The 12816-nt window shown below is 41.9% G+C and overlaps 1 protein-coding gene across 2 annotated transcripts in view; it reads right to left on the reverse strand.

Moving 5' to 3' along the window:
• Positions 1 to 12816, reverse strand: part of megf11 (multiple EGF-like-domains 11) — a 354743-nt gene that overhangs the window by 100123 nt on the left and 241804 nt on the right. For both annotated transcript variants that reach the window (XM_041175289.1, XM_041175290.1), the window contains exons 8-9: positions 12568 to 12780; positions 3623 to 3797 (exon numbers count right to left, since the gene is read on the reverse strand). In XM_041175289.1, the coding sequence (XP_041031223.1) occupies positions 3623 to 3797; positions 12568 to 12780 (388 nt within the window). The remainder of the gene's footprint in view (positions 1 to 3622; positions 3798 to 12567; positions 12781 to 12816) is intronic.

Genomic DNA, 12816 nt, shown 5'->3' on the forward strand with positions numbered 1-12816 from the left:
ATCATATGACTACCACAATTCTTTTAGAGGTAAATTCCAGCTGGAATCAAGAGACAGAAAACATAATTTGTCTTAAAAATGATAAGTTAAATAAATTATTAACCAATATAAGAAAGGGTGGTATGCCTCCACCTCAGTCAGAGATGGCAAGTTTGGTGGCACCAGGTTGACTCCTGGTGAACTGATGAGATACCTGAACACCATGGCTAGTTTAGATTATGGAGAGCCAGAGATAAACAGACTCCCTTTTCAGGAGCAGGACATCTGCATTGTGCATAGGGTTTCTAAATAAATAAAACTGTTATAATGAATAATGCAATTGTGTGGGCTACATTCTTCCGTAGTGACCTGACCTGTTATCCCCATCTACAGATGTATATAAGACAAGCCAGAACTGCTAATGAAGGAGTGTTTATAAGCCACGAGAGAGCACAATATTTGGCATGATACAGTTTTAATGAAAGGCTGCAACAAATGTTTGTCCACCAAGCCTACATCTCCTGTATTGCGTTTGTCATTTGGACTGCGATTGTAGTTCTTAATTGCCAGTCACTTATTTCGCTGGAATGGGACTTGAATCCACAAACTTCCGATTCAGTACTACCACTGAGCCTAAGTTAACACTAAGTTATCATGGCTGAATGGCTGCAGGGCTCTGAAGAGGAATCAAAGAGTATAAGCAGATGGGACTAAGTTTACTTGAAAGAATTGAGGCAGGAAGGTGAAATAAGCATCTGGCTCCATGGCTTTTATAGTGTTTCTTGCAGGCCAGTAAAAGCAGCAGTGTTTCCCACAGTCCCTCAAGGAAGACATTTTGCTTCCTTTCTAATAACTGCAGTCTTTTCTTGCTGCAAGGATCAGTCATTCATTCCCACCAAGGCATGATCCTGAGCACCAATCTCTCCAGATTGCCAGGGCACATCCCCAAAGGTCCCAGGTGCAGATTCTTGTTATTGGTTTTCCTGCCCACAGCCAGCCAGCTTATCAATCTGTTAATAAGTCTGAGATTGTCAGGTTATTATATGCAGTATCATGTTCCCTCGCAACCTCGCCTTAAATGTCGGGGCCATTGTCTTTACTCCCTGGATGTTGCGTAGGAATCCACAGAAAGGAAGAACAGGACCTGCTTGATTCTCCTTCCATTGCAATAGTAGTTTCTGTTAGGAGAATGCATTGCTCCTTGCCAGATATTTCAAGCAATGCTCAATGCCCAGGCAGTAAAATTGAAAACCTACACGACAGGTTTCACAGGTGACTTTCAAAATTCAATGAAGCTCCATCAAGATCCCTCTCACATTCTTCCGTTTGCTGTGTTTGTACTTTCTGAATAAAACATGAAAAAAATAGTCTATTCCCACAAAACCAGCTTTGTTGTGTCTTTATGGGAAGCTAAGAAGGTCTTTGAGTGTCATGAGTGAACTAGTGACTCTTTCTCAGTTGGCTTTCACAGAGAAACTATTTGATTTTCAGATAATCAGACATAGGAAAAATGAGAGACAAGAAAAAGTAATTGAAACTCATTCCTTCGGTGCCCTAGTTCCTTTGTTATTTCATCCGGCTATATTCTGAACAGTCTCATTGTTTCTTTCAACCATGACCCTTTGAGCAAAAACATTTCTCCTAATATTTCGGTTTACTTTTCACAAATGCAAATGTATGTTTCAGCTTTTGTTGTAAAGAATCACATTGTACAATGGATGTACAATTTGCATAATATATAAGATTGTGATTTATTTTCACAAGCATGCACCAACTGCAGCCAAGGAAGTGGGTGGGCAACTATTCCCAGGCCTCCACCATTGCCACTCTGAATGAAATTCAATAATCAGAGACTGTTTTTTTAAAAGAAGATTTACAAGAAATTAAAATCAATTTCCAACCTGTTACTGCTGATTTTTGAATATTTTTATTTCAACTGTAATGGAACATGATGCCATATGCTCTAAGATAAACATTAGTGCCCATGATTCGCCACATCTGACTTGTCATCACAGGGATAATTAGTTATTTCCTGATACTTTACCAAGGATAGAAAGAGAACAACAACTCATATTTATACAGCAGCTTTAACGTATAAAGCAAAATTAGACTTAGAGCAACATAAGCCAATACTAGGGCAGATGATCAAAGGCTTGGTCAAAGATAAAGATTTTAAGACGGATTTTAAAGGATGAAAGAGAGATAGAGAGTTGGAGAGGTTTAGGGAGGGAATTTCAAAGCTTAGGGCATTGGCAGCTTAAGGCACAGCCACCGATGGTGGAGCAATTCAAGTCAGGAATGCTCAAGAGGCCAGAATTAGATGAAGGCAGATGTTTCAGAGGATTATGTGGATGGAGGAGATTACAGATATAGGGAGGGGCGAGTCCATGGAAGAAGTTGAAAACAAGGATGAGAATTTTAAAATCAAGGTATTGATTGACCAGGCGCTAATGTAGATCAGCGAGCACAAGGGTGATAAAGGAACGGGACTTGCAGCGAGTAAGGAAATGGGCAGCAGAGTTTTGGATGGCCTCAAGTTTGCAGAGGTTAGAATGTGTGAGACCAGTTAGGAGTGTGCTGGAGTAGTCAAGTCTAGAGGTAACAAAGGCATGAATGTGGGTTTTAGCAACAAATGGGCTGAGGCAAAAACTGGAGAGAGAATCACTAGAGTGCCATATCTACTTCCTGGCACTTGGCTCAAGATAAGTTTTTTCTTACAGCTTGTGGCATCATGTGTTGAATCTTTAGAATAGCATCTCCAATAAACTACTTTAAAAAACTGATAATTATTAGTTATAAAGGATGAACCTTCATAAAATACTGATTTGGCCTCAACAGAAGTATTGTGTCCAATTCTGGACACTGAACTTAGGAAGGATGTGGCAACTTTAGAGAGGGCACTGAAAATATTTATGAGAATGGTACCATTGGATGCTGTCCTTGGAGGAGATTTGACACTATGTTCACAAACACGAGAAGTCTAGACAGAGTAGATAGAGAAAAAATGTTTCCATTGGCAGAATGATTGAGAACCAGAAAACATGGATTTAAATGCATTGGCAAAAAAGGCAACGAGGAAAATCTTTATTCACGCAGTGAGTAGTTACAATCTGGAATGCACTGCCTGAATAGGTAATGGAGGCTGATTTGATCGAGGTTTTCAAAATGAAATTGCATAAGCACCTGAAGACAAAGATTGTGCAGGTCTACAGGTTCAAAGTCATTTGTAAAAGAAGCAAATGCGATGTGAGAAAAAACCTCTTCACACTGTGAGTGTTTCAGGTCTAGAATGCACTGCCTGGAAGTGTGGCGGAGGTAGGTTCAATCGAGGCATTCAGGACAGCATTAGATGATTATTTGAATAGAAACAACATGCAGGGTTACAGGGAAAAGGCAGTAGAGTGGAACTAAGTCATAATGCTCACTTCTGAGCCGGTGCAGACACAATAGGCCGAATGGCCTCTTTCTGCACCCTAACAATTCTGTGAAATGTTAGGCAGTGGGACTAACTAAATTGCTCTTGCAGATGGCTGGCATGGGTTCAATATACTGAATAACCTCCTTCTGTGCTGTAACCATTCTATGATTCTTTTCTATGATCTCTCTCCACATCTGCATAATATATCTAAGTAAAACCACTCACCTTAAATCCTGGAGCACAAACACATTTACCGGTGACACTGTCACAATCAGCCCCATTCTGACAGATACAGATTTGCTGGCAGCTCTCTCCATGAAAGCCAGGAGAACAGGTCTCATTGCAGTACAGCCCAGTCCAGCCTGCTCTACAGGAACACTCACCAGACAAAGGGTGGCAGCTGAAACGAGCATCAAAGAGGCAACAGTATCATTCTCAGTTTTAATAATCAATTTCATAACGCTGAACTTGTTTTTTTCAATACACAAAGTCAGAAAAATCAAAGTGAACATCAACAATTATGAACTGAAATCCCGTGATATGATATGGCAGGTGGTAATTGCCAAGCTGACCAAATCCCAAAGATAAACTTGGCCAAGCTATCATAACGATTTACAATTTGTACTTTTATTACAAGAAGGTATGTATACTAAAGTCAGAAGTAAAGGTTCCACTAGCATTTTTGGAAATTTTAAATATTAAATTAAAACATTTATGAATAAAGGAAAAGAAAACTTAACCTCACAAGATTACAGTTACACAGTTAAAGTTAGTCTTATAACATCTCCCAAAAAATTTCTACTTAGCTAGAGTCACAAATAAACACCGTTTTTCAGGCAACAGTGCCTTTAGATTCTTAATCTATAAAACACCCAATAATATTACCACAAGGCACCCACTGTTGCTATAAGGAAGGTATTTCACAAGTTTCTCTCTCCCTCTCATTTGATAATGGAAATCCAAAGCTTGTGACAAAGCCTTGCTTTCTGGAACAATCAGACACTTCCCTTGCTTTCTGGAACAAGCAAGCACTTCTCTGGGTTGGCTAGAGGCTGCTTTTTCACAGGTTTGTCTTCACATAGCCCCCCTTTAAGATCTCACATGGTCATACACATCCCTCATATAGCTTTCAATCTTTCCTTAAATATATTTTCTCCTCTTTTATGTTCTAAATCCATTATTCTTATCCTTCTTTTGAAAGTTACCTTTCCCAGAATCTAAAAATCTTTCATGTTGTCGTTATGGCCTGCACTTTTGGGAAAAATAAACTTTAATAACTTTGCTTCATTTATTTATGATCTTTGCCAGTTGTAAAACTTCCTGTCATATCTCTTTGAAATTCAACAGCTAAAAATTTACTCCTCATTTACCTCCTAATGCAAATTCCTATTCAGGCTGTATCTGCTGGGATCCCATCTTATCTTGTTCATCTCCACTTCAAAATAAAAGTAAAATACTGCGGATGCTGGAAATCTGTAACAAAAATAAAAATAGCTAGAAAAACTCAGCAGGTCTGACAGCATCTGCGGAGAGGAATACAGTTAACATTTCAAATCCATATGACTCTTCAATTCTGATGAATTGTTAACTATATTCCTCTCTGCAGATGCTGTCAGACCTGCTGAATTTTTCGAGCTATTTTTATTTTTGTTCCACTTCAAAATGCCTTTTGCACTCAATCCCTTTGATGACTAAAACCTTGCAGTCTGACTGTCTTCAGTTTAGTTAAATTAGTATCTCACACATGCACACAGCCCCCACAAACCTGCTTCATAGTATCCCACAGTAATATTGGAAAAAAATGATACTTTCTTTACACCTGACTAATGTATAGATAATGTATAGAGGCAGGATTTCTATCAAACAAGAACACAACTAGTCAATTTCAAATCTTTCTACTGAGACTATTAATTGCTCATTCAGCATTTCAATCTAACACAGAATCCAAATAAATTTACTCAGAAGTAGCCAAACGTCTAAAATGTCCTGTTGTCCCTGAATGAAATTCAATAATTGAGGATAGCTTTTTAAAAAACTGATTATAATTTCTTGTAAACAATCGATTTCCAACCTATTACTGCTGATTTCAACTGCAATGGCAAATAACATAATCAGAGGAACTAACGGAATTAATGAACCCAATGCCAGAAGCTGAATCAACTTCCATACATTTTTGAATTAATACGGTCCCTAAAACACCCTCAATACACAGCTGTATTGTGCAGGTCTTAATTCAGCTTTCTTATCCATTCAGATTTGGCAATTTCTCCGGAAGGTTCCATACCATTGCTTACTTGTCAAACTACCATTCAAACCATCAAAGGATGTTACTGCCCTAAATCTATTGCCAGCATTCGTTATTACTCAAGACTAGAATGATATAGATTGATTGTTTAAAAATAACTCAAGGGAATGCACTGTAGTGTGGTGGCACAAACAAATAACACATTAAAGTGCGCTCCAAAGTGAAAGGATGTGAATCTGTAACCTTGATTTCTAATTAAATGAGGTCTCAATCTCAGGCTTGCTGTAAATGGAGGTGCAGAGTAAGGGCCAGAGGAGCAATCCGTGGGTGGTTCACAATCAGGTCACTCTTGCACAATGTCCTGTCACAGGTTAGAGATGGCATTGTCAGATGCATGGGAGGAGCTCAATTCTGATTTTATCAAACCAATATTCTGTGTATGGTACAGAACATGACACAGGAGAAAAGACATTAATCACAACAATGATGCAAAAGCTCAAGCTATGTGGTATCACATGACTGCTATTGTGGGAACATATCAGGATTTGTCTGTTTATTAGCATGTATAATAAACTATATAACATACCAAATACTATATTGTGATATTCACTCTAAACTGTGCAGAACGTTTTTTTTATTCATTCATGGGATGTGGGTGTCGCTGGCTAGGCAGCATTTATTGCCCATTCCTAATTGCCTTTGAGGTGGTGGTGGTGAGCTGCCTTCTTGAACCGCTGCAGTCCATGTGGTATAGGTACACCCACAGTGCTGTTAGGGGCAGGGGGGAGTTCCAGGATTTTGACCCAGCCACAGTGAAGGGTGACAAAGTCCATATAAAACTATATATTGCATAGAGTAAATTAAATTGTTCAATTTGTAAAAATAATACTTGAGGTACTTTTCAAAATCTATCTAGCAATAATCATAAATGGAGGATCTGTTAAGCTTTAGGCCAGCAATGATATTAAATTATTTAATCTTTTTCCTACCTACAAATTATTCTTTTTCTGTTTCTAAATGTATTTCTGTTCACTTTGGGTGAGAAAGGGTTACCTGACATTTCTCCAATGCGTGTGATATTATTATACCTAGCTGTCTGACGCTAGGTCATCAGTCTGAAATACAAACTCTGGCCTGAGTTTCACGTTTGCCATATGTGCCAAGTCGGTAGGCCCAGAAGCAGACATATAATCCGCTCCCGGGCGAGATCGCGTTTCCAACGTGATTTCACGCTGGGTAGCCAATTAAGGCATGCCCAGTGTGAATCCCGTCTGCTCAATGGTCGGAAGGGCCAGGTGGGGGCAGGAGCCTGTCTGGCGCTGGGTCCGATGGCGACCCGGTGAGGGATTTAAAAGCAGCAGGCCTTTAGCCCTGAAGGCTGCCAAGGGACACTTTGTAGCTTTGGGGTTGTTTGGCGAAACATTTTTTTTGAGCTGCAATGGCATCTGCACCTGCTGGGCATGCCAGGCGGGAGGCCAAGTCCTGTGGGCTCTCGGCCCTCCCCTCGTTTCTCAGATGAGTGCTTGGGAATCCTTGTGGAGGAGGTCAGTGCCAGGCGGGACATCCTCATCCCCAGGGATGGCAAGAGGAGACCACCTCACCTGGCCAAGAAACCAGGGGTAAAGATGGTAGCCCAGGTCATCAGCCATGATGTTGTGAGGCGCACATGGGTGCAGTGCCACAAGAGGTTCGATGATCTGCTGTGCCGGGCAAGGGTGAGTACCAAGTTGGCATGGATCTGTGAGGGTAAGTGTTAGCGGTTGGCTGTTGCCCCCCTGTGATGCTCAGGAGTGTAAGAGTCCAAGTGCCAACTGTCAATGACATCGGCGCCAGCCAAGCAGTGAACTCTGGCTTCTTCACCTGATTGCTTTGCGGGTTGAAGGCCATGACTCGGATGTGCCCTGCAAGGTGTTCCTCAGGTGGGGTTCACCAGGCTGCCAAGGCGCTGCAGGTAGAGAGTGGACTAATCAATGCTCCTCTGCCCTTTCAGAGGAAGCCATTACAACATCGAGAGGTCAAGGACTGGTGGAGGGCCCCCAAAACTGCTCATATTGACAAGGTACGAGATGGATGCTTTAGAGATCGAGTGCCGGCGCTCAGCTCGTTCCACCGGTCGAGGAGCGGCAGGGGTCTCTGACGAAGGTGAGAGTGCAGTGCACAGATGCGAGAGTGTTGGAGTGTGTAAACATTGTTGTGTTGTCTCATCTGTAATGGAAACCTCAAACCTGGAGTCCCAAATGTTCATTGAAAGGTGATGGCACCATGACACCATCTCCATTGTTTCACCAGCCCATCTAGTATGCACAGTGACGGTGTGATGACTAATACTACTGACGTCGTTTTTCTCCCCTAAAATCGCCATCCAGCTAATGAGCGCAGGACCATGATGAGCAACCCTTGACACCGGAGGATCAGTGGCCATCAGATGCATCTGCATCATACCCCCTCTCTGCACCAGGCACCAGCGCAGGTACAAGCACCTCAGTGATCATTAGATCGTTGGCTACATTGTCGGTAAACAGCGGTGAGGGCATTGCACAATTGCATGAGGAGCAGGTGGAGGCAGAGAGTGCCCAGGACACCAACAGTCGGAGGCCTGGAGACCAGGACCATGCTGAGTCAGAGGCAGATGACAAGCCTCTGGAGTCGTCCATTAGGCGGCAGATGCTGAATGTCCAGTGGGATACGGCGGAGGTTTCTGAGGGTTTGCATGCCCCGGTCTATGTCATGGAGGAGTCCATGTGGAGCGTGAGTACTGTGTTGACCATCAGAACCAGGCGCATGGCCCCCTCCATTGAGAGGCAACTCCAGGAACAGAATCAGGGGTTCCTGGGGTTGCGCTCAGACCTGCAAGCCCTCATACAGGCGTTGACCTCAAGAGGTCTGAGGCAACTAGTATCCCCGTTAGGTGCCCGTCCATCAATGGTGAATAGGGAGGTCCAGACCAATCTCATGTTGGCGCATGAGCTGCTTGTCGTCTCTGGGGCTTCCTCTCAGGGTGCTCTGGATGCCAGCAGCAGCTCCTCCGCCCCTCTGCCAGTGACCATGGCATCTGATGAGGCCGTGATGACTGAGGAGTGCCCAGCCGTGGTGCTGGACTCTCCATTCCTGGTGGGGCCAGCACAGGCTCCACTGGCCAGAGGACAACCACCAAGGTCATCAAGGCCAACAGGACAGCAGAATCAGCAGGCTGCCTCCAATGTCGCTGCTTTTATATAAATTTTGCTTTTGTGTTAATGGCCTGAGTATGCTTCACTTGTTTTGTAGGTGCAGGGCACTCAGTATCTAATGCTGGACATATGTGGCTCTAAATTTTATTGCACAGGTACTGAGTGGACTTTGGGTTCAATGTAATGGGTCATTTCAAACATCTGGGATGGAGGCAACATCCCTGGCTTGAGGTGAAAGCAGTGCTTTTGCAGCCTAGCTGAAGGGGTGTTGAATCCCTGAAAGTTCCAGAGGTCTGCCTCCGTGTCCTCACTGTGCTCTTCCTCAGGCTCTCCTTTTGACCCACCACTGGAGTCAACACCTGTGGCCTGTGGAGCTGTCTCAAGATCCTCTTCATCCATTGTTCCCCCCTTGCCAGAGCCAGATTGTGAAAAGCGACCTGGCCTCCTCTCCCTTCTGTCCCTCTCTTCCCCCTCAGAGGAGCTGCCACCAGTGGAGTATACAATCCTCATTAACAGAGAAACAGAAGGCTGTCTGGTTACTGGAAAGGTCCACACAGTATAAATCCTCCAGGAGCCTTGGACTTGCAGAATCTGACTGAAGCTCAAAACAGAGATAAAGCTGTCAAGTTTCATCAACCAGCCAGCAGCAAACTATCATCAAAACTCCCCACTACTCACAACAGCAGTGCTCCAGACCCTTTTTATCCTGCCCTTGGATGACAATTCATTAAAAACAGGCTGCCGGGCTGCCCGTTTTACCCGTGCGACAAGTGCAAAATCGCACAGTCAACATAAAATCACAGACAATAGGCTTTTTAATGGCCTTAATTGGCCCTATAATTGTCGGCAGGTGCACGTGGGAGTTGGAGCAGACTCCCCCCCAATGACCTCAATACTGCTCGCACGCGCGATGGCATCGGGGCGCACGCCCGACATCATTTTGTGCAATTTCACGTGCTTTCGGGTTGGGCGTATGGCCATCTGATCAATGTAAAATTCTGGCCTCTGTTTCTCGCTCCACAGATGCTGCCTGATTTGCTGAATATTTCCAGTATCCGCAGTATTTTGCTTTTGTATTTGAACATATTACTACTCCTTATGACTTCTCTGCTAAATTAGTCTTTCAGAGTACGAGCTGATTTAATTTTGTATCTCAATTACTTTTCCCAATTGCTATTCTGTAAGCTTCCTTAAGGAAATGACAAGATGTTTTTTTATCTTAAAAGTAGCTCTTGAACATGTCGCTAATTTCCTGTTTTACAGTCAGTCTGCATTATCACTCTCCTATAACACTTTAATTCAGTGCGTCATGACATTCATCAAGTCCTCCTCCCTCTTTGTAACAGGTTCTTAATTTTAAGTTAACCCTTAGTAATTAGCTGAAACACTTACGTAGAAAACTTCTAAATAGCTGTGAGGTATGGTGCTTAATTGCTGGGTGGAAAACATAAGTAATAAAATGATGTCTTTCTTACATTTGTGTGAATAATTTTAACTGGTTTTATTTTTCAGTTTTCTGGGGGGCCAAGAAATTTTAATTCAAAAGTCAGTTTTAAAAAATCTTATGTGAAATATGTTTATTGTCCTATCTAACTTAAAAACAAAGACTTAAACCTCTGCACTTTTGAATTCATCACAATATTGACAAATGTTAACTCCAAAAGCTAAACTTTCAATGTTGGCAAGGTAAGGGCTAAAATATGTGATATCAGACCATGCACTGTTTTACAGCCCAACCCATCTTCCTCTCCAAAAGAATCGGATGAGGTACGTAATGGGCACCCAATCTGATACCACTCATTTTATACCCACACCACTTGATTCCCCCATTATCCAGAAAAAAGAGGGTAATCAACCCCTCAATTCTGTTCTACCATTCAATTAAAACATGGCTGAGCAGTACTTCAATTTCATTTACCCGCCTTAGCTCCATATCCATTTATACTCTTATCTAATAAAAATCTTGTCAATCTCAGTCTTAACAATTTAAATTGACACCCAACATCCATAGCCTTTTAGGGAAAAAATTCCAGATTTCCATTATCCTTGTGTGGAAAAAGCACTCACTCCTAAATGACAGTAAGTTCAAAATTTAAACGATTTCATCCACTGAAGTGAATGGTTGTCCTGGAGATGGTGACACTGTACCTCTTACTTCTTGTCACTTGATTAGGACATGCCAACTTTCTGGGTGAATTTTTTGGATCTAAGAATTTGTTTTGGTTTTAAAGGTTCTATGAGTTGAGGCTGAACCAAATTTCTTCATGTTGGTCAATCAGAGAATTAATACCTTATATTTTAGTAGTACATTGATTAAAAATTGTACCATCAAAGTGCATAAAAACACTCATCTCTTTGTCTGAGGAATGTGAAAGAATTAACCATATGCCAGATCTAAACTCCCTCAACTTGTATTTGGATTTGTGGAAATTTGCATTATAAGCAAATAAACAACAATAAAAGTGAAAATATTGAATTATTTGAATTTTCATGGCTCTACTCATATTAAAATAAAGTGCTCTTTCATTTACATGCTTGCTCTGTTCTTGGCCTCCTGATCAATATTTATCCCTCAACCAATAACACTAAAATATCCAAATGATCTGCTTTTTATCATCATTTGTGGATCCTTGCTGTGCGCAAATTCTGTTGTGTTTTCTACATCACAACAGCAATAACACTTCAAGAAGAAGTGCATCCTGTGGTTGTTAAAGGCACTGTAGAAATATAAGTTCTTTACTTTTCTCCTTTTCACTTTATACCCTTGCAGTCCTTGATGTGAGTTTATGGTAGCCAAGGCATAGAATATAAGAGCAGGGAGGTTATGCTGGAACTGTATAAAACGCTGGTTAGTCACAGCTAGACTATTGCGTGCAGTTATGGAATCCGCATTATATGAAGGATGTGATTGCACTAAAGAGAGTGCAGAGGAGATTTACCAGGATGTTGCCTGGGCTGGAGAGTTTTAGTTTTGAGGAGAGATTGGATAGACTAGGGTTATTCTCCCTGGAGCAGAGGAAATTGAGGGGAGAGATGATTGAGGTGTATAAAACTATGAGGGCCATAGATAGGGTAGACAGGAAGGAACTTTTCCCCTTAGTGGAGGGAACAATAACCAGGGGACATAGATTTAAAGTAAGGGGCAGGAAGTTTAGAAGGGATGTGAGGAATAATTTTTTCACCCAGAGGGTGGTGGGAATCTGGAACTCACTGCCTGAAAAGGGTGGTAGAGTCAAAAATCCTCATAACATTTAAGAAGTATTTGGGTGTGCACTTGCAATGCCATTGCATACAAGGCTATGGGCCTAGTGCTGGAAAATGGTATTAGAATAGTTTGGTAATTGTTTGACCAGCGTAGACTTGATGGGCTGAAGGGCCTTTTCCTGTGCTGTAGATCTCTATGACTCTATTAGTGTGGTAGGAGTATGAAATAACATAAATAAGGAGGAAATGATGGAAAATTAGACATGACATCACTGTGTCTTTTTCATCTCATTTTAACGTAATCTAAAAACAGTGGGTGTTTATTCATCTCCAGGAAACAATGGTGGAAAACTGTCGAATTGTCTCTCCAAAATTGGGTAGAGTGTGACAGGAAATCTGGATAGAGAGCGGTACAAAAGCAACTCTGATCTCCTGGTGAGTGGACAACTTGACTGGTTGAGGACATGTTATAACATCATAGAAAACAAGTTATTTAAAGAAAATTAGCAATACATAAAATTAGTGCACTATTCATCTTAAACTTTCTTTACCTTTGAGTATGTTTGCCATTGCAAGGGCATTGCTTGTTACACTTCAGTCCATACAACCCATCTGGACACATTCTGTCTTGGCAACGATCTCCTGTAAATCCTGGCTCGCAAAGACATGCTCCATTAACGTGGTAACATTCGGCACCATTGAGGCACTCACACCTTTGGGCACACTGCAAGCCGTAACTGCCAATAGGACACTCCTCCTGACACCTATATGAGAATAAACAATTAGTAAGGCACACAGTA

Source organism: Carcharodon carcharias, chromosome 26, assembly GCF_017639515.1.
Source record: "Carcharodon carcharias isolate sCarCar2 chromosome 26, sCarCar2.pri, whole genome shotgun sequence".
NCBI classification, from domain to species: domain Eukaryota; kingdom Metazoa; phylum Chordata; class Chondrichthyes; order Lamniformes; family Lamnidae; genus Carcharodon; species Carcharodon carcharias.